General features: G+C 39.7%; 1 protein-coding gene across 1 annotated transcript in view; it reads left to right on the top strand.

Annotated features, from left to right (window-relative positions):
• The window catches only part of ABCB11 (ATP binding cassette subfamily B member 11), a 36,787-nt gene extending 19,074 nt beyond the window's left edge, over nt 1-17,713 (top strand). Inside the window, exons 13-28 of the mRNA XM_041403313.1 lie at nt 280-405; nt 1,209-1,412; nt 2,648-2,818; nt 3,192-3,390; nt 4,137-4,215; nt 5,039-5,174; nt 6,738-6,896; nt 9,505-9,609; nt 9,708-9,869; nt 11,613-11,816; nt 13,657-13,898; nt 14,012-14,168; nt 14,933-15,130; nt 15,898-16,104; nt 16,820-16,966; nt 17,513-17,713. Coding sequence (XP_041259247.1) covers nt 280-405; nt 1,209-1,412; nt 2,648-2,818; nt 3,192-3,390; nt 4,137-4,215; nt 5,039-5,174; nt 6,738-6,896; nt 9,505-9,609; nt 9,708-9,869; nt 11,613-11,816; nt 13,657-13,898; nt 14,012-14,168; nt 14,933-15,130; nt 15,898-16,104; nt 16,820-16,966; nt 17,513-17,713 — 2,697 coding nt within the window. The remainder of the gene's footprint in view (nt 1-279; nt 406-1,208; nt 1,413-2,647; nt 2,819-3,191; nt 3,391-4,136; nt 4,216-5,038; nt 5,175-6,737; nt 6,897-9,504; nt 9,610-9,707; nt 9,870-11,612; nt 11,817-13,656; nt 13,899-14,011; nt 14,169-14,932; nt 15,131-15,897; nt 16,105-16,819; nt 16,967-17,512) is intronic.
• The last annotated feature ends 3,973 nt before the right edge of the window (nt 17,714-21,686 follow it).

The raw sequence follows: 21,686 nt of genomic DNA, 5'->3' as shown, positions 1-21,686 counted from the left end.
ATTAACTTGACTAGTTCTTAATGATGAACAACAGGAACAATTAAAGGTCAAAATCTGCCTGCCTGATGCAGAAATGAGTGCTCTGCATCTACAAAGTCTTCAAACAGTGCAAACATATGTGGCTTGCTTTGTCGTCTTTCTTCATAATACTTTTCTGAATTTTGTAAAATTGCTTTGAATCTTTACTGTAAGGTACAGAATATACTCACTTGGTTGTATGACTGTGGGAGAATTAAAATAGATAGATTCTGTTGTTTTTGGTGGTTTTTTCCTATCCAGATTTTGGATAACCTTAATATGGTGATTAAAGCAGGAGAGACAACAGCTTTTGTTGGAGCTAGTGGAGCTGGGAAAAGTACAACAATACAGCTCATCCAGCGTTTCTATGACCCCACTGATGGCATGGTGAGTTTCCCAGCCTAGAATGTGTTTCTCTGGCTCCAGAAACTGAAAGAATGGCATGGTTTCTTCTCCAAGGTGGGAAGGAAGACTACTAATTTCCTTTTCATATCTTTCTTCTTCTTTTTTTTTTTTCCTAATTATTTTTTAAATTAGTGAAATATCTTCCTGCACATTTCTTTTATAAAACTGTGCTTAATAGTCTTATAAAAACAATTATGTGAAAGAGCAAACTGTTAGGAGAAAATAAAAATTCAGTACTAAATCTGTGTAGAAACTATACCTATAGAAATGATAATTCAGGAGTGACAAATGTTTTCTGGAAAGCACCGTATTGAACATTTAAACATTAACCCATAATATCACTTCAGTATATGCAATTACCACTTAGTAATGGCTTGGCTAAGAATACGAATTATAGCTGTTGAAAATCTCCTTCCATTTATGTGTTCCTATATCAAATAGGAACATATAATCACATACATGTTGACCTGTATTTGAATATATAAAACACAAAGAAACAAATTACTGTAAATAACATAATCATCACTTTCCTGATTACTTTTCACCTGGTTTTATTTCTGATGCCAAGCAGAAATGGGAAAGGAAATCAAAGAGCACAACTCCAAGAGCCAACACTACTGCCACTGCTTTGCCACCTTCTGTATCTGAAAGCTGATTTTTATGCTGGTTATGGAAACACAGCATCACAGGCCCTTCAATTCCACTGTGTCTTTCTTTGTCTCTGAAGTGGAGGGCATAATGTCCCTGATTTTTTTCCTGATTTTGTGTCCATGTTCTAATTGTAGATTACCCTGGATGGCCATGACATTCGTTCCCTGAATATTCAGTGGCTGCGCTCACAAATTGGCATAGTTGAACAAGAACCAGTGCTCTTTGCCACCACGATTGCAGAGAACATTCGCTACGGGCGGGACGAGGCTACCATGGAAGACATAATCAAAGCAGCCAAACAGGCCAATGCTTACAATTTCATCATGGACTTACCACAGGTATGCTCTGCCCTGGAAAATGTTTGGCAGTATTTGATAAGCAAAAAAGAATATTTTTGTCCTTTTGTCCCTCCTAGCCTGCAGCAATTTATGCTCAAGTGGACGGACAGAAGATTAATACAGATAGGCAACAACCTTTCCTTTGACTATAGTTATTTAGGTCTTACTACATGTATGCCATGAGGTTATAAAAGCAAACATCCACCCCCACCCCAAAATACAACCCTGAGTATTAGTTCTTCAGGAACCATTTACACAACATTCAATATCATGGTAATAATCATAGCATGGTTTAAAAGTTGTATTTTTCATGTTTTGGAGATCTGTTTCTGTTCAGGCCAAAAGCAATGTAGAGCTCAGCCTCTCACTAGCTAGCATTTGTTACTTCACTCATCCGTACTGATGCTCACAACCTCACCTCCTTGTACAGGCTCTGTAAGCCAGCTGGAGGTTCCTTCTCCAGTTTCTTCCCTGATGATGACAGGGCTTCAATAATTCCTCCTTACAAAGCCCAAATTGGGTAGTATCAAGCTCTCTACTTTTCTAGAATATTATTTTGCCAAGTAGCTTCTGAAAATGACATGTTACAACAGTGAATGTTATTGACATGATTCAAGTACCATTAACTAATATTAGTACATTGTCTTTATCCTCCATCTATGCATTTCAAGGCTTCCAGGAAACTATTCACTGAAAGGCTGTTCAAAGGCCCCTATTTATTTCATGGAAATGGAGGAATAAAAAAGATTTAGCTCTAAGTGAATATAATGATCCTGCCTCTCAATATGCCAGGCTTTGTGTGTTAATTGTCTACCTGAACCCAGTGCTGCCAGAGTATGATATCCATGAATCACAGACACAGTGTTCATGAGTTACAGGTCATCAGTAGACAAGGCCAGGAAAAGTTTGCTTGTGAATCATCTGATGGAGAGTGGGCGGGTGATTCCTCTCCATTTCAGCTTCTGCTGATATAGCTGTTTCAAGCTGAACCAGAACATCTCACCTTTTTAACCAGCGCATGCTTTTGGCATGGGGTTGAAAACCTGATTCAGGCAAAATGATTTTGTACATTATGGAGAAAGTTATTTCACCTGTTGCTCTTTGAAACTGCTGCATTAACAATGTTTTTGTTTAAAGTCTACTCCAAGGACAAATCTGAGACATCTTCCCAATACCTTCACCAGGATCTTAACAGGCTTTTTTCTTACCTCTTTAATCTTTTTTCCTTCACACAGAAATTTGACACTCATGTTGGAGAGGGTGGAAGCCAGATGAGTGGAGGTCAAAAACAGAGGATAGCTATTGCTCGAGCTTTGGTGCGAAACCCCAAAATCCTGCTCCTGGATATGGCTACGTCAGCACTGGATAATGAAAGTGAAGCAATTGTCCAAGAAGCACTTCATAAGGTTTGCTACAGTATAGCAAAAATCAGACTCGAAAGGGCAGAAGTTATTTATAATGCACTCTGCAGAGGGTGCTCCTAAATTGTAACAAATCAGTCAGACGAATTTCTTAATAACTGTTTTATAGGTACAAGTAGAACCTTAGTATTATGGACTGAGAATAATTTTTACTTACCTTGGGACATCAACAGAAACCTTTGCCCAGAAACGCCCAGAAACAGGTGCTTCTCTGTGGGCTGTGGATGGAGTTAAAGTCAAAGTGGGCTGAACCCACTAGAAGGACTCCAGTTAATTTGACGAGCCTTTAGGTTGCAGTGCTCATTTGCCAGCATGTCAGTGTGCTGTGCTGGGAGTGGGGCTGTTGTTGTCTCCTCAGGCTCGCCTCGGCCGCACAGCGATCTCCATCGCTCACCGCCTGTCAGCCATCAAAGCCGCCGACGTCATCGTCGGGTTTGAGCACGGCAGGGCTGTAGAGAGAGGAACTCACGAGGAACTCTTGCAGAGGAAAGGGGTTTATTTCATGCTGGTGACCTTACAAAGCAAAGGAGAAGCACCTAACAGAGAAGAAACACAAAGTAAGCATTTTGTTTTCTTTTATAAAATAATGTGAAATCCCACAGAATGCAGATTTTCTTTTTCTTTTTTCTTTTTTTTTTTTTTCCTCTTTTTTATAAGGGCTAGTAGCTGCTTTTTTTTTGTTCTGCTTTTGTGGCTGAATTTTATCATTCATAGAAGTAATACACTGATAGCCCTGGCCAAAGTGTTTTTCCTGCATATGCACTGAAAGACCTTCCTTATATAAGTCTGCTCTGAACCATTAGTTCTGACCTGAAGTATCCATCATTTTATAACTCCACTGAGTGCCAAAAGTCCAGTTCTGCTGTGTTTGGAATTCAGGCACATTACAGACTATGCTGAAATTATCCTATTTGTTTTGCTAGAGGCAGATTTGAATCAAAGCTTCTGGAAATTAAGGTTCAATAGATAATCTGTTGTATTTTTGTGAAGCATGCATTGGATATTGTTATCTTGAAATAAGAGAGTGATTGCAGAGTTAAAATAGGTAAATATGCTTTAGTAGTCACATTCAATATGAGATGGTCATTGGGCTAATATTCAGCTAACTTCACTATGTCAAATACAGATATAAAACTTGTGAAACATGTAGGTTGAGTAGCAAGGTTATATTACACCCCTTTCCTTCTACAAAGTATTCAATTTATAACTTGGAGGCGATGCACTTTTTTGCACAACCACAGTGTATTTAGGTTGTCTTCAATTTTGGCACTAAATTCAGAGCTCTGTATACTGTATTTTGCAGCAGCAGAGAATAATGTGGTTGAGCCAAATCTTGAGAATGTCCAGTCATTCAGCAGGGGAAGCTATCAGGCCAGTTTGCGGTGAGTCTTAAAAATGGTTGTAAATCACAATGTTTCCAGACTACTCTCAATGTTTCTACTTCATCCCACTATTCCAAAATCCTAATAAATAACTATTCTGTGTGCTGTGTAAAAAGAGGGTTGAAGGGCTGCAAACAGTTTACTGAGATAGAGTTCTCTTGCAAAGAAATAGCTTGAGTAATAATGTTACTAATTGAAATCAATGGATAAACAGCAAGGCTGTTTATTTTGGTCCTTTCTATCCATAGTACATTCTCTCCAATTTTGATCTACTCTGTTAATGTTCTGGTTTTGATATTACTAACATACAGCCTTAGTTGTAACATCTAATGCACTTTCTGTCCAGTCATTTGAAAAATTACTTGTTGTGCAGTTATTTGAGAAATCAATGCAATCCACAAGCATATTTCTATTATGGCTTCTACTTGATGAAAGTTAAAGTATTTTACAGCCAGACTTTCTTGTACCTAGACACTTACTATTTCTTCCAGGCAAGCCTATGTCAGGCACGTGCAAATGAATACATCTCTTACATTACACAGTTATGTTTTGTCAGAGAGAGAGGTGCTTTGTTTCAGCTTCCTGTTTTGCTAAACTGAATTACTGGTAGTGGTAACAGTGATTTGATTTGGTGTCTTAGTTGGTGAGATATTTTCTTCCCAAGAAGTTAAGAGAACATATTTAAGAAAGAAAATGTCTGTGGGATTCCTATGAATTGCTTCAGTGCATTTTGATTTAATTGACATGAAAACTGTACCTGCTTGCAAGCAGTTATTGTTTTTACTAAGCTGTAAATAGCAGGCCATTTCTGTTCTCTCTGCAGAGCTTCACTTCGGCAGCGCTCAAGATCCCAGCTCTCTAACGTGGTCCCTGACCCTCCACTGTCTATTGGAGGAGATTCTGCAGAGTCTACCTATCTTACGCCTTCTTATGGAGAAGATGATGGAAAAGCAAAACAGGTCAGGTCCAATAGTTTGTTATGAAATTTTCAACTGAATAGGTTATATTACTCATTAATGCTCACCGGTACCTATGTGCTTGTAGCTTAAGAGTTCTTGGCAGGTACATCTTGGCTTGATCCTTTTCTCTCCTTAAACAAAACCACAGCTTCAGTTCTTATCTCTCTGTAAACTCTAGGCTGCATTTTGATGGATGTTTTGATTATTGCTCCATATAATTTTCTAGAAGAGAAATTTGCTATTTGCTCTCTGCCTTTTGGTAAATTTCTATATGTTGTAGATTTAGTTGAAAAACATACATTCCTAAAAGCTGAATTAAATGACAAAAAGCAAACTGCTCAGTCTGTGAAATGTAATTAATGGGCACTCAGTAGTAGAAATGGCACTGCTTCCTGTTCAGTAAAGAATACATTCACTTTCACCTAAAAATCATCTGGAGACTTGAGCAGAGAGACACCCTCACTGGAACCTAACCCAAAATCCTTTCGCTTCAGTATCCTCATTCAACTGGCATAGAAAATAAAGGCCAGCATGCCTTAAAATTAAACAGAAGATGTAGGAATATGCACAGTGGGTTTCCAAAGTGCTTATGAAGCTCCCTGCATCCATTTTTATGGCCGCAGTTGTTCAGTACAGAGAGCAGCAGATAGAAGTTACCCTTCTTGCTATTGCCAAGCCTATTCTGTGGAAAAATAGAGGGCTTGAGTGCTATCACTCTGGCACCAGCTCAGAAAAAAGAGAAAATACAAGATGTTTCCACCCACTCCTCCCTGCATATTTCCAAAAGATAGGTTTACACAGTGTGTTTTTTGTCTGACTGTTTCTAGTCATATGAATTGAGGGAGATGAGCAGGGCTGAGCACACAAGGTGTTACAAAAATTCTGCACAAATCAAACTGAAGGATAAGTTATAATTTGATGATGAATATTCTGCCCTTACTGGGCATAATTATGGGAACTCAGCATATAGTCTGAGGATGTTTCACAGAAGGGAGGCATAATTACCATGTAAAAAGCCTGAATCCAGCTGTCACTCTGAAATTTCTCCTGTTTTAATGATATCACATACCTATTAATTTGATGCAGTCTGATCAGTGTGGTCACTCACTTTAAAGTAGTATTTAAGAGATTGAATGAGTGACAGAAAAAGCTGCTTGTGAGGAGGGAATTTAAGTTTTGGCACTGAATATTTCATCACACCTTATCTGGAGACAGCTGAAAGGGAATGGCCTGAGTTTCAGTGGCATAAAATCTCAAGCTGGTTGTAAATAACCTCTGCAGCTGGAACAATTAGAGCTGCAGAAGATATGAATGTCTCTCTTTTTCCCCAGGGATGGTAAAGTTTATTGTTTATTTCAGTGGTTTTTAAGTAAACTTGACTTATTAGAGCTCCAAAAGAGCTCCAGACAGCAGCTGTCTTTGCCTCCCCTGTCCAAAGCTAGATCAGCTATTTGGGCCACTAGTTTAACAAACCTGGCTAACTATTTTATCTCACTGTCAAAGGGAGAGCATCACTGATGGAATGCATTCACTTCACAAATGCAACCTGTTTTTTCTTTTTAGGAATATGTTGTGGAGGAAGATGCCAAGCCTGTACCATTTACCAGAATTTTGAAATACAATGCCTCTGAATGGCCATACCTGGTGCTTGGATCTCTGGCAGCAGCTGTGAATGGAGCAGTCAATCCACTCTATGCTTTGTTATTCAGTCAGATTCTTGGGGTATTTATATTTTAAAGTGTATTTTAGCTCTGAAACAGAGGAGAGTGAATATATGATGCACAACTTGACATGTTTTGGCAAATCTTTAGATCTCATAATGAAAATGGGGTTAACCTTCTTGCTGGTAAACAATTATTCAGTAGAGATATAAATATCACTGTCATCAAACTATCATTAGAGCTCTTTGAAGGGGTAAGCTTATCACTACTTGTCATGTGTTCTTCATTATCTCTTTTGTTCATTTTCCAGGAACTGTTGGGAATGGGTTTCTGTACTTGCATACAGTTTATTTTAGATGAGACAAAAAATACCTCACATGCAGGTACAGTGGAGAGAGAGACATGCAAAGGTCATTCTCTGCAGAATTTTATTATGCAGACTTGGAAAGCCTTTGAGAAAGCTTTGGATCAGATCTAAAAAATGCTTCACTTTTTTGTTTACATATTTCAAGCACCTTTTTGCTGCCTGATTCCTGCGGAATGCCTAGGGAGAAGTAGGTAATTTTACCTGGGTTCACAGCCACCAGCAGAGAGTAGGCTAGTATCAGTAGGTTTGGAAGCAGGAAGTAGGAATATGCTTTAAACTTTAACATTCACTAAAAGATACAATATTATCAAGATCCACTACCACCACCTCTCTTGAAACTTGTCAAGTTCAGCCATGAGTGTTTATTTCTTCAAAAACCTGTGGTGATAGAAAAAAGGATGTGTCCCCTTTTGTGTAAAAGCTTTCTGGGGAAATGACAAGTTGGTGGGAAACTGCAGGGCTGCCTGAAGATATTCAGTGCTGCTCTAACTGGTCCTAGGAAAGTGTCCTGAATTTTCAAGAATTAGGCTAGAGAAATCCCATCTGTTCAAGCTGTATCTTATTAAGTAAACAACACATTCACTGAGAACAAAATGGGAATGCCGTGGGTTTTTTGTGGTTTTGGTACCCATGTGATGTAGGATAAAACTTGTGCTTCCCACTCATTTGCATAGGTCATGGTAGGTACCCATGGGTGCAAAAATATATGCCCTAAAAGGTAGACAGATGTTGGAGGTCAAAAACCTTACAGGCAGGAAAAAGCAAATGAATGAATGAATGACCCAGCATTTGAGCTCCTGGTAGAAAAGGATTCTAAGAGCAGTGCCAGCAGTCTATAAAAAATAAAAAAAAAAGATTGACCTTTTGTTGTTTGGTTTTTTGTGAGTATTGTTTTGGTTTCGACACTCCTCACTGGGAAGTTACTTTGAATTACATTAACTTGCAGTTTTGCATTTAAGTAAGATCCCATGAGCAGGAGAAAAAAGGATGTTCCAGGCCTTGTTGATCCACTTAAGATTTCTGCCTAATGCCTTTAGACATAGGTGTACCACCTCCAAACACTTTTTGAGTGTCCAGACCTCATGTCAAGGACTGTGGCTTCACTAGACAGCAGGTGAGACACTGCTATAACCATTCCACAGTGAATCTTACCTTTGATTCCTTTGGAGAGGAGTCTTCTAGACCTTGGGAGGTCTGGGGCTAACAATACTAAATACCTTCATTGCCAAGGATGAACTTCTACTTTTGAAGGCCTCAGTCTGTCAAAGAAGAGAGGCTGCAAGAAAAAGCAAGCCATAATGAACATGAGGGAAGTCCAATATCTGTGTTTTATTATTCATAAATTTAAAATATTTCTGTCTGATGCCAAAGCAGTCAGGCAGATGGAATATACATCTGCTTTCAGATCTGCCCAAATACCTGCAATGTTATTGTGTCAGACACGTGGGCTTGTATTCTGGGACAAATATGCTGGGGAAGTGAGGGAAAAATCCCCACAGCTATGAAATGAAAAGATAAATTTAGCTAAGTCTGCCCTGAAGATTTTCAGAAATAAGTCCCAAAAAGTCAGTGAAGAGCTAGATAATACTGTGTATGTACCTTTTGAACAGTAGTTTCTTTTACTCATGCTTTGGTTTTCCCTGTGGAATTGTCTCAGAGTATGGATCCTTTCCAGTGAAACCCAACTGAAAGGTGTGCTCTCACTCCTACTGGGCATGGAGTCCATGGCTCTAGATGAGATTCCACACTAAAACTGCTGAGACTTACATGATCTGAATATGGACACCTCAGCAACAAATCTTTCTTTTTTATAAACCTGCTGCTATTGTCCATGCTGCATGTTGCTATGGTCAGTGGGTTTTTTTACTTTTTTAATAAAGAACACAGATTGAAAACATAACTGACCATGTTAGGATAGCTGCAGAATGGGATAGTTTGATTTTACAGGACAGATTTTACTGTTGCTTTGTTGCTATGCTGTTTATTACACTGACATTCTCTGGTTATCATTATTTACAGTGGGAGGTGAATGGTTAATTATAACCAGGGATAGGCCACAAATAGGAGTAGTGCGTGCAGACACCAAGCATACTGAACTTGTTGGTTAACAGGAGTAAATCCCATTATGTTTTAATCCAGGGTCACCTTAGGAAAAATAAGGAATCAGACCTTTGCAGGGGATGAGGGAGAACTCTGTGTTCTGGCTTTGGTTGCAGAATGGGTTTCTGCACTTGGCAATTGGGAATCAAGTACATATGTCATACACAGCAAAACTAACATTTCTATTTATTTCTTTTCAAAGACCTTCTCCATTCTTGATGAAGAAAAGCAAAAAACCCAGATCAACGGTGTCTGTGTGCTCTTTGTCTTAGTCGGAGTTCTTTCATTTTTCACACAGTTTCTCCAGGTAATAGTCCAATTTAGTAATAGATATTTTTGATTTTGCACCCTTTCTTGGTGGGTGTGTCTCTCTGTACAGTCTGTTTTTATTTTCATGTACCCCAGGGATACACCTTTGCCAAGTCTGGTGAGCTGCTTACAAGACGGTTACGGAAAATTGGTTTCCAGGCTATGCTTGGGCAAGACATTGGTTGGTTTGATGACCGGAAGAACAGCCCCGGTGCTTTGACTACCAGGCTTGCAACAGATGCCTCACAGGTCCAAGGGGTAAGACCTGGCACCTTATGAATCATTTTACTATAGACACTGACTGAAGGCCTCTTTTGGCATGTTGTCACAGAAATTAGCTACTGTGCAACCAGCCAGATCAGTGTAGACCAGTTCTTGGTAAGCCAATTAAGCTATTTCTGCCACCATGGAACCAATGGTAGTATATGGTATACCCTGAAAGTACAAAAAAGAACAGAAAAATCAATAAAATATCAACCAACAATGGAATGGGAACACCCAGTGGAGGAGTTTAATGTTTTGGTTTTTTTTTTTTTCTGGAGAAGAATTAGCTTTTTGCCTCAATGTTAAAGTGTTTATTTCAAAAACATGTCAAAATAATATGTTAGTGGCAGTCATTAATAACCATGTTTTCCAGTTTTCAGCATGGTATTGTGCATGTTGTGGTAATTTTGATCTAAACTGACAACCCACTTCTGCAGTACTGGCTGGTGCTCCGGCTGGGACTCCTGCAGCCAGTTTCAGTGTTTGGGAAAGTGGGACATTAGCTGCATGCATTGTGTTCCTTAGCGGCTGAGGGTTAAATCATGCTGAGCTATATATGTTCCTTATCTGAACAGATCCTTAGGTAGAAGTGAGTCAGATGCCATTTTGCTGGGCTGCAATGCAAGCAGTTTTCTAGAAACAAGGAAGGAGATGTACAGATTTCTTTTGTTGCAAAAATTGCCATGTTTCAGCTTGACTGAAGATTGTAAGTTAACGGGGGTTTTAGAGAAGAGGTTTCCAAAAGCCCTGTCAGCAGCAATTTCTACAGAATCAGGGAAACCTGCTGCAAACCTCACAGGGTATCTTTTAATTGAAATAAATAAACTTGTAAAACTCTGACTGAACCATGTGATGTCCTAAGGGACATCTTTGTTTGAAGCACAAGAGTGAGGCACAGCCATCCAGCCCACAGCGTGCAGGGGGTGAGGGAGACCAGAGCTGTGCAGAAGTACCCTGCACCTTTCACTGCCTGACACAGACCTTGCTGCAGGTCAGAGAGGAGATGATGAGCATTTTGTGCTGCCAAGTTCATACCCAGCAAATGAGTTTGACTGAAAATCATCAAGGATATCAAATGTACATTTTTATTCTAATACACAGCAATATAGTTCCTATTTAGAATGCTGTTTATTGCTATGAAAGAAAATTACTTTTGAGTAAATAAGTCTATTAGAAAGAATAGCATTGTTGAAGTATGTAAGGAGCAGACAAATGTATTTAATAAAGATGATGTCAAAGCTGTATTTAACTTTTTTCCTTAAAAAAGGGATAGGCAGAAATACAACTTTGTTTCAGCCCTTTTCAGTGATGTTGCTTACTGATTTTAGCACTGCTGAGGGTTTGTTGTTAATAGCTAAGCTATAAAATAGTCCTGTTGATTATTTATATCTACATGGATAAATGTAGAGGCTAAACAGTGTATTCAGATGAGTGCTTCTCCAGGGAACCAAGGCAACAGATTTCAATAATTACATTATATTTCTCACAAACAGTAGAAACAATCTTCTGAATTCTCAATGAAAAAATTGGTGGATCAAAGGAATATTGGACTTTTTCAGTCCTGCTCTTGATCCAATTAACTAAAAACAGTATATCCAGACTGGCTAAATTCCTGTGCAGTCTAGCTGTTAGTGTCTTATGTTATTTTAATTTACAGTTTTCTAAAGTTTTATAGGAAGATTTGTTTAATTTGTTTTTGAAGTACAAATCAATGATTTCTGTTTCTTTTCTTCAAAGGCAACTGGATCGCAGATAGGAATGATAGTCAATTCCTTTACTAACATTGGGGTGGCCATGGTCATCGCCTTCTACTTCAGCTGGAAACTGAGTTTGGTAATAATGTGTTTCCTGCCATTTTTGGCTTTATCTGGAGCTGTGCAGGCTAAAATGCTGACAGGATTTGCCTCACAGGACAAGAAAGCACTGGAAGCCACTGGACGGGTAATGCTGTTTAAAAACTAATTTATATTTGCAGTCGCAGTTAGATGAAAGGGGACCATCAGTAATTCAAATGTCATGAACCTGGCAATGCTTTGTGAATAAGTTGCAATATTTCAGCTTGTTAAACTATTGAAACAGCAATGGGAACTCCCTACCTGCAAAAGCACTTGCTGCATGGAATGGGACTGACCTTGCAAAAGTTACTGAAGTGGTAGACGTAGATCTCTCAGCAGTGTGGTTCACCTTTGTTGGGTTTTATTTAAACTCCCATTTGCTGATGACCTGTGATTAAGCTGTCCTCAGAAAGCAGTGATAGCTGTTCACCTAGAAATTCTCGCACCTGAGAATCTGGCACTGAACCACAAATCAGTACATGGATTTTAGAGAGGACAGTTGTTCCTTTGGTGGGTCGCACCAGCTTAAGAATTAAGCTCATAGCCCTTCCCACCTTAAGAATTAGGACCTGAACAACTGCCCACACCCAAAATAATTATTTACAAAAGTCGTAAATCAAAATACTTCTTGACAAGGAGAGAAACTTCACTAATGAGTCAAGGCAACAGCTCTTACTCAATAGAACAACCCAGAGGCTATGATGAAGTCATATTTTAAGCAATGCTTCAGCAGTTTTGGTGATGATTGATTGTGTGTGGTGTTATTGTCTAATTTATTTGCCAGTACTGCATCCAAATGCTAAAAACACTGAATTCTTCCTTCCAAAGTGATTGCTCATGAGCCATGCTAAACATGGAAAATGTCTGCACAATCCAATTCAAAATATCTATTATCTGTTCCTTCACATTGAATGATAATGCAAGGCATTGACTCTCAATTTTGGTCAGAAAAAAAAAACCCTTAAAACTGGATTTCTGATTGTCTACATTCAGATCTTTTCCTACATGCTGAAAACATTCATAAGCTGTAACACCACACTTGCCTCCCAAAGCAATGTGTTACATTATGAATCTGCTATCAAAATCCAAGCAAACGACAACATTTTAAAGCAATTTCTTAGTAAAATTACTTGAGATTAAAAGGGTGAAATTAGGACCAAACAAGCCGTTAATTTACGTCTGCAGATGAAATTGTGGTACTCTTTTCTTGGGATATATACCGAAATTCTGTGAATAAATTAAAATATGAAGCCTACAACTAATAAAAGTTCCACACAAGTTTCTGTGGTGATTGTCTCATAATTTCCAGTGTTGCATTTTTCTATGTGCATAGGCAAGCATTTGCTTACTCTTTGCCTATGTAACAAGGTAAAAATCTTGGAAATTGTGTCACTGAAGATTCATATGTTCCACCGCATCAGCCTTTTGGACATGAGAGGGAGGGAGGGTGAGCAGGTGAGGAAACTTACTAAATTCAAGTGGATTCAATTTATGAAATGGAAGTTGGGGTTTAACTCTTTTTTTTGACTATTGCTAAAAGTGACACAAAACAATTGAAATAAACATATTTAATTAATAAATCCATGCAACCAAAGAAGTTCCTAAAACAATTTTTCCTTTTGTGGGTGTCACATTTATTCACCTTATGTGAGATAAGTCACAAGTGAGAGCAGGTGCCTGATTCCCTAAAAGTGCTTACAGTAACAGCTCCAGTGGAGCAGGCAGATCATTCCTCTCAAGGAAATTAATAGGAAATTGCTTGTAGGAAAAGTCTCTTTAGGCTGTCTGATGTTTGGGCCAGTTTGTATCATGTCTGAAGGAATTTATATATTGCATCAGTGTGCTGAGTTCATGAAAAATCATGCACTTGTGAGACCACATTCTACATTTCCAAGTAAAAATTAGGAGCTTTTACCCTTTTTTTCCCCCCCCCCCCCCCTTTCCAGATTGCCAGTGAAGCTCTCTCTAACATCAGAACAGTAGCTGGGATAGGAAAAGAGAAAATGTTTATTGACAATTTTGAGAAGCACCTGGATATGCCCTACAGAGCTGCAATCAAAAAAGCACACGTGTATGGACTCTGCTTTGGCTTTGCCCAGAGCATTGTGTTCATTGCCAACTCTGTCTCTTATCGATATGGGGGATTTCTTGTTGACAATGAAGGACTCCATTACAGCTTTGTGTTCAGGTGAGAGCCTGCTCAGAGCCACAAACAGGTCTCTAAAGGTTCTGGACTCAATGTGGTGTTCAGTTTCCTGATGACTTCCCAAGAATGACCGTTTCCCCCTTCCTTCCCCACAGGGTGATCTCTGCAATTGTCACCAGTGGAACTGCTTTGGGAAGAGCCTCTTCCTATACCCCAAACTATGCCAAAGCCAAAACATCTGCTGCACGCTTTTTTCAACTGATTGATCGGCTTCCTAAAATCAGTGTTTACAGTGAAAAAGGGGAAAAATGGGTAAGAGAGATGTGTAATTTGTGATGTGAGTCAGCTCACTACAGGCGTGGATGTTGCATTAGTGATTTAGGAGTCAGTGTGGATCAATGTTTTGCAAGAAGGCTATCCTCATTGTAAAATTTTTATTTGTCTTTGCTGTTTTGGAAGCAAGCTCTGTACTAGACAGGAAGAGTAGTATAAAGTCAGCCATTAGGAATTTTTCAGTGTAAAACTCCTGTAAATTGGAATGGAGCTGATTTGGATCACTCACAGAACAGCAAGCTCTTATTTCCTGCTTTACAGTTCATGGCAAACCTTACTATTGCTGATTATAATGGAGGTTTTTCCATTTATATCTAACTGGTGGGGGGGTGTTCATAAGGAGGCAAAGAATTGTTGCGTCAGACAAAATGAAAATTCTCAGTTTCTGGTGAATTGGAAAGTCAGACCCAGAAAATTGAAATTACTTATTTTATACACAGTGTCTATATTAAAATGAAAAACGTGCCCAGTGGCAAGGCAATGCCATTTCCAATTTATGCCTCTGACCAGTGCCATGCAGGGAAGCATAAGCAGAGGAATAGTGTTATGACTGATAGCTTCAACGCTAGGACAGCTACTCCAGTATGGTTTTTTCCCTTTTCCTGAGATAATTTCATAAGTACAAATGCCAATTTTTAAGCAAAAGATGCAAGAATGGATCTGAGGAAGAGCTGTCTTGTACTTTCAATTCAGGGTTGAGCTTGTGCTCACTGTAACATCTTTCTCCTTTTTCTTTTCACCAGGATGATTTCAAGGGAAGCATTGACTTTCTTAACTGTAAATTCACATACCCTTCTAGGCCTGATATTCAGGTCCTGAAAGGACTCTCTATATCTGTTAAACCTGGACAAACTTTGGCATTTGTTGGAAGTAGTGGCTGTGGTAAGAGCACCAGTGTCCAGCTTCTGGAGCGTTTCTATGACCCTGAGAAAGGAAGTGTGGTAAGCAAAGAAAATGCGGGTTTTGTGCTCTGGTTTTCAGCAGTGCTCCAAGGGCCTTCTGCCTGTCCTACTGTCCAGCCTAGTAGTGGTGGCTCATACATGTGCACTTTGAGGCTTCCTCTCCTTCTCAAAAGGACAGGTGTGGACTATTTGGACAGTTCCCAAGTATTATCTCAGACATATTCAGACAAGATAAGAGAACTACATGCCTCAGGTGCACTTTTATGCATTAGGTAGGCCATAGGCATTTGCCTTGGTAGCTCCTGTATGAAACATACAAGTGTATGCTGTGAATTGTGAGAGCACAAGCAAAACCAAGTCTGAATGGAGCAACAAAGAACCTGGAACTTGCCTAGATTTAACTTCCAGTTATTCAATTACTGATAGCTTAGAAAGCTTTTTTATGTTTTCCTAATGTAAATATTTACCCACCTAGATTGATTTATCTTGGGAAGAAATGTGTGTGGCGATCACTATGTCAGGAAGGCAATAAAGCATGTGCCTAACTTTAAGCAATTAAATAGTTCACTAGGGCTTCTGTTGAGCAAATGATCTAGTGTATTTTGTGGTATGGATGAAAGCCATACTACAAAATACACATCATGTGCAAAGGAGTCAGAGACAAGCAATTCAACCAATCACTTTAAATCAGTTGTGTTTGTGTTTTAATGATATGGTTAAATAATTTAGTTTTGCTATAAAGTGTTTGGGTGTTGCAAGCTGTTGTTTTGTAATGATGTTTCAAGTTTTCTTCCATTTCCTCATAGTTAATAGATGGACATGACTCTAAGAACGTAAATGTGCAGTTTCTCAGATCAAAAATTGGAATAGTGTCACAGGAGCCTGTGCTGTTTGACTGCAGCATTGCTGAAAATATCAAATATGGCAGTAACACAAAAGAAGCAACAATGGAAAAAGTCATAGAAGCAGCCCAGAAGGCTCAACTGCATGATTTTGTCATGTCTCTGCCTAATGTAAGTACCTGAGAGGCCTTGGCTGCTCAGTGTTCATTGCAGGAGTTGCTCTGAAACCAGCTGAAGTTGCTACCTGCATGCTCCTTTTATGTCCTTTTACAGCTGTGACAGTAAGAGGAAGGGGGTGCTGTGACCATTTGTTGTGTTCCTTGAAGTCTGGGTATGAGTTACTACTGAATTCTTACACAGTAGGTAAATACATAAATCCTGTTCCCAGCTGTGGGAGATTTGCCTTGTGAGCAGGAATGATACTTAGACAAAAACATTTGAAGGTGGCTGCTTATGTACGCTTGAGAAGTATTTAAATTCACTGAAATAATATAAATATAAAAAGAATATAAGGTATGGATACAATTTAGGCACCCAAACAAAGCACTTTTCTAGAAAGCCCTTAAATCGCTTTCAGCCTCTTCTCCCAAATCTAGGGCAGGGAGAATTCTTTTTGCCTCAGACAAATCAGCCAACATTTTGCTATCACATTTTCCTTCCAGGCTCATCATTGTGCTGCCTGGGCCTCAGGGCCATGTGCAGACAAAGCAGAGCTTGGAAACCTCACCCTAAACATGTTTGCTGCTGTATGTTATTTCTGCATTCCCAGCTTCTGCAAGTGGTCAGCAGCGGTCAACTTTCTTGCCTCTCTCCTGCTCTTCCTTAAGCTGTGTACTGGTGTGTTAAATTACATCTGAATAAAATATTCCTTTTGTATATTTTTCAGAAATATGAAACTAATGTTGGGGCTCAGGGATCCCAGTTGTCTCGTGGGCAAAAGCAACGCATTGCCATAGCAAGGGCCATCATACGAGACCCTAAAATTTTATTACTGGATGAAGCTACATCTGCCTTAGACACGGAAAGTGAAAAGGTAAATGCACAATGAGAATCAATAAAGGGAAAGTTAACACAATGGCCTACAACATACAATACCTTTTGTGTTCTATAGATATGCCAACATACTCTGCTGCATGATTGCACATTATTCCACATTGTGAATTCAGCACTTTCACATTTAATGATCTTTCCAAGAAGTGCCTGCACTTCAGGTACAGCTGTAAGAAAAAACAGCCAGCCCCAAGTGCTCTTAAACTATCTATGAGAGGCAGCACTTCATCAAAAATGTCTGAATTGCCTGGATTTCAAAGCATTCAGTTGACATTTAGCATGGCAGCAGAGTAAAGGCCTTCCTTAATTTCTACCTCTATGTTTAGCTGTCCCTTGTTTGTACTACTGCTAAACAGAGTTCATGACCCAGCTAAGCACATCAATATCAGAACCTCTGATTTAGTCTCACTGTCCCTTTTACAAGTGTTGCATAATATGGTTAATTAATCTGAAGCAACTGGGTTCCTCCAGCTCTGAGCCTTGTTGTGTTTGCACATTTTTATTCTGACACTTTGTCTGTTGCCTTTAGACTGTGCAGGCAGCACTGGATAAAGCCAGAGAAGGGCGCACCTGCATCGTCATCGCCCACCGCTTGTCCACCATCCAGAACGCTGACATCATTGCTGTGATGTCACAAGGACTCATCATTGAAAGGGGCACTCACGATGAACTGATGGCCATGGAAGGAGCCTACTGGAAGCTTGTTACTACTGGGGCTCCAATTAGCTGAATTACTGTGATTCTAAATTTGAAAGATTTCTGTAAGCAAATACTTTGTGGTAAGGATGTGTATGTTGGTGCTCCATTGTGCTACAGAGTGAGTGCTATACAATACAGTGAGATCTGTGGAACCCTGAATGTATGTAGCTGTCTGCATCAAGCACACTTGGCCAGCGCATGCAAGGCACTAAGCACAGGCTGATGAATTTAGGAAGTATCTTAGCCCACTGATAAGGGAAAAAAAGCCTGAAACTGGGAAAGATCTTTCCTGGTGATCTGGGGAGTTGCCACTACCTGCAGTCAGACCATGATGCCTCAACTAGCAATCAAGGAAGACTCTGGTATTTAGGAAACTGCCCTTTCTTATGTAAGCTGAATGAGTGAAAACAACCCCTCAAATGATGCTGTACCTCTGAAGGGATCAAATGTGTCCTAATGTTTGGTCTGCAGATAATCACAGCAGAGGCCAGAAGCCCCACTCTTTCACCCACTGTACCACACACATCAGCCATGCTGTTGGGGGAGGCTGGGTGTGCACCTGCAGCACTGGCACAGCTGTGCCCCTTTAACGAACCAGTCAATACTTACAAAGAAGGCAGCTCCACAAAAGTAAGGAAAGCAAGCAAGGTAAGGAACAGAAGCTGGTGAGGATCATTTCCTAGCTCATCACTCTCCACCTAATACTCATCACTCTAATCAGCTGTCAAAAAGATTTTTAAATAGGAATAAATGCCTTGGTTAAATTAGTGTAAAATTCTATGGTTAATCATCAGTTATTTAAACCTCTTCTACTGAAATTGTGATGGATATGTTCTTTTTTTCAGAAGGTAATACAGTCATGAGTGAAGGTGGAAAAAATAGGCATAATTAGTTCTTTGTATTAAATACAGTTGATAAACAGAGCAGCAATATATTCAGAAATGAGGGAGGTCAGGAAGGAGCTTCTTTTGGGAGAAACTTGTATCTGTCACAGTTTATTGTAACATCTACCATAAGTTTCACTGAAATATATTATTGGTTATTGTCTGCAGCACAACAGGACTCTTTCCTTTAGTGACTAGGATCTTGGAGAAAAGCAGCTAGAAAGTATAGATTACAGTTTCAATATTTAAATATTGATTTTAAACTGTGTGCAGCAGACTATTAACAGGAAAAGTTATTCTTCATGTCCTAGAATCTGCTGGGGGGGGGAGGGGGGCAGGCAGGTTTCCACTTACTTTATAAGAAGTCACACCACTTCTTATAAAATACTGCAACAGTAGCAGTATGTAAATAGAGCTGTAAAGGTAAAAGGTTATTAGGCTGCATCCCGTAATTCCAGGCAGCAAAACCCAATTTCAACTTTTATACGACTCCATTAACAGAATCACTGCCACATACCCTATTGAAATCACATAGCCAGCACTGAAATGGCTATTTCTCTAAGGAAGCCTGTATTTTGGACCTTAACTAAAAAGTAAAAGAAAAATATGCATTATTTGCTTTAATCTTTTTAGCTTTTTTACATTTCAGAGCAATAAGTAGTTTGATGGCTCAGGAAACTATTGACAGAGTGACTATCAATAACCTGCCAGACATATGTATATGATATTTAATTAATATTATTATTTAAGGACACAGAAAAAGAATGACTCTTCATTAAAAATTACCATGACTGTGTAAACTTATTTCATAATTCTTTTTCCTAAAGGGCAGTACTTTTGTGACCCAAATTAAACCAATAAATTGTATTTTTTTTACTGGCTCTTGTACTCTAGCATTTCTTCTATTACCCTTCAGCTAAGCACATGAGCATCTTGCAGCAGCCAGCAAGTATCACGTCTGTGACAAGGGTTTGCTGTTCAGGATGGCACTGCTGAGAAGGCCAACTCCTGCCTGCACAGGAGCAGGCTGCCTCCCTGCAGGAGCACAGGGCCACGGCCCAAGCTGGGTGATTGTGCTGCTACTCTTCAGTGTAACATTACCTTCTTTCCAGGCAGCTGGGAAACACAGAGGGCTAAATTTTGGGAAGTGTGCTTCTCCAACAGAATGCACTCACTGTGTATTGGATGCCACATCGTGCCACTTTGTTCCTACGTGCTGTTGAAAAACCTCTGGTACCTGGGAAAAGGGATTGGATTGCAGGTGGCACTACATGGTGTGTGGGCATGAGCAGCAAGCCTTGATGGAATGCTCAGTGCAGAGGTGGACTGGTCTTGCTGCTGCAGCTGCCTCACCGGTAAAATGTCCCAGCCCTGGGTCTAAGTGGCAATATTCCCAAACCATTCCAAAGTCATTTGCTTACATCTTTCAAACCAGACCTATTAGTCTTGATAGTAGATGGTGTCATTTGTGTCTCCTGCTGTACGCCTCTCTGTCTGGTCCATGGCAGCTGCATTTTCCAACACCCTATTCCTCTAGGCAGATATAACTATGATACTGTTTTGGGATAGCACCTGGCTAACTGGTCTGCAAATACAGCTCCTGCTCCAACTAGACTCCTCTGGGTAGGAGTGTGTCTGGGCCCAGAGTCCCTCCACCAGGAAGGCTAAACAGGGAATGAGGAGGATAAAAAGAGCTGCATAATAGCAAGAGTGCTGTGAACTGAATGTAACGACAACTTGTCAGCTAGTTGGTATGGGAAGCAAGGGACAGCTTCACTTCATGTAACTCCTGCCTCATGAGAATCTTTCTGCACAGAGGTGGAAGTACTTTTGGAATAGCATTTTCCCAATGCTATTATGGGCATCTCTAAGTCAGGAATTATTGGGCATCTCTAAGTCAAGACTAAAAGGTTAAATTTCTCCTAGGATCCTACTAGTGGGAGCAAGGGGATCAGTCTTACACTTTCTACTCTATTACATAAGAAAACCTTAATTCAAAAGGTTTGTGGCCCAAACTAAACTGAGTTGCTAGCTCATCCTGCAAGCGTATATGTGCTGTATCTGTACCAAATAGTAACAATTTAAATGGCTGCAAAGGCCTGGTGAAATTACAGTCTTAAATGTTTAACAATTTGAGCTCTTAGTAAGGTCACACAGTCTATTTAAATAAGGTCTGGACTGTAATTTTCGACTGCAATAAATTTACTGAAGCCTGAGTAAGGGACATGCAGGTTTATTTCACTGCAACAACTACATGCCTGGCTCCTGATTTTCAATTCTAATTCTATCAAAATATCATTATTATCTTGACACTTTTCTATTCCACCAGTCTGGAAAAGGCTAGCTCTGTTGGAAGGTTTGGGAGCCCTCTTTGGAGATTCTTCAAGCACTTACACAAATCTCCATACCACAACACAGCTGCTCAGAAAGTGTCCTATAGCCATTGCATTATCAGTCAGTTAATTTCTGAAGTTACTAGCAAAATTACACTACATTTATTCATTTGATATTATTCGTATTAATATCACCATTCATTGATTTAGTAATGTTTTAACAGCTGAAGAAAAATAAGGAGGTGGTTCAGACAGGAAGATGTTCTATGTCCTTTTCCCTGAAGCACTGAAATTAAAGAATGAACTAACAGGACACTCCAAGAAAGTGACTGAGAGCCCACATCTTCCTACATGTCTTTACAGAGCTTAGAAGAATACTGCAGAATGCCAGTTGTCATTCTACACTTACAGTTGTGTCTACCCCAACAGAAGCACCAAGATTCTTTGTCAGTGTTGGGAAACAGAGACTGTCACGTGATTCGAAGCCTAGAAATGTGATCTCTACCCATAACTCCCAGCTTCAAATTGCCACTAAATGCAAATGATACTGTGAGAACCTTGGACAGCTGTGCATGAAGAGTCCCCTACTGCTGGCTAGGAGGAGCCAGGAACAGAACCACAATTCAATCAACCTGCTGCTCTGCAATGACTCTGTAGGTCATCTCACTGGTAGGGAATAACAAAGCACACAGCAACTTGAACCCAGCTGAAATCTTTGTCATAGCTGTCTTTGTTCTTCATTGTTTGTGACTAGTCCCATGAACATAGTGATTTTGCTTAAGAAGTC

This window comes from Onychostruthus taczanowskii, unplaced genomic scaffold (assembly GCF_017590055.1).
Source record: "Onychostruthus taczanowskii isolate IOZ18803 unplaced genomic scaffold, ASM1759005v1 scaffold20, whole genome shotgun sequence".
Lineage (NCBI taxonomy): Eukaryota > Metazoa > Chordata > Aves > Passeriformes > Passeridae > Onychostruthus > Onychostruthus taczanowskii.
This window is presented reverse-complemented; position numbering and strand designations above follow the sequence as displayed.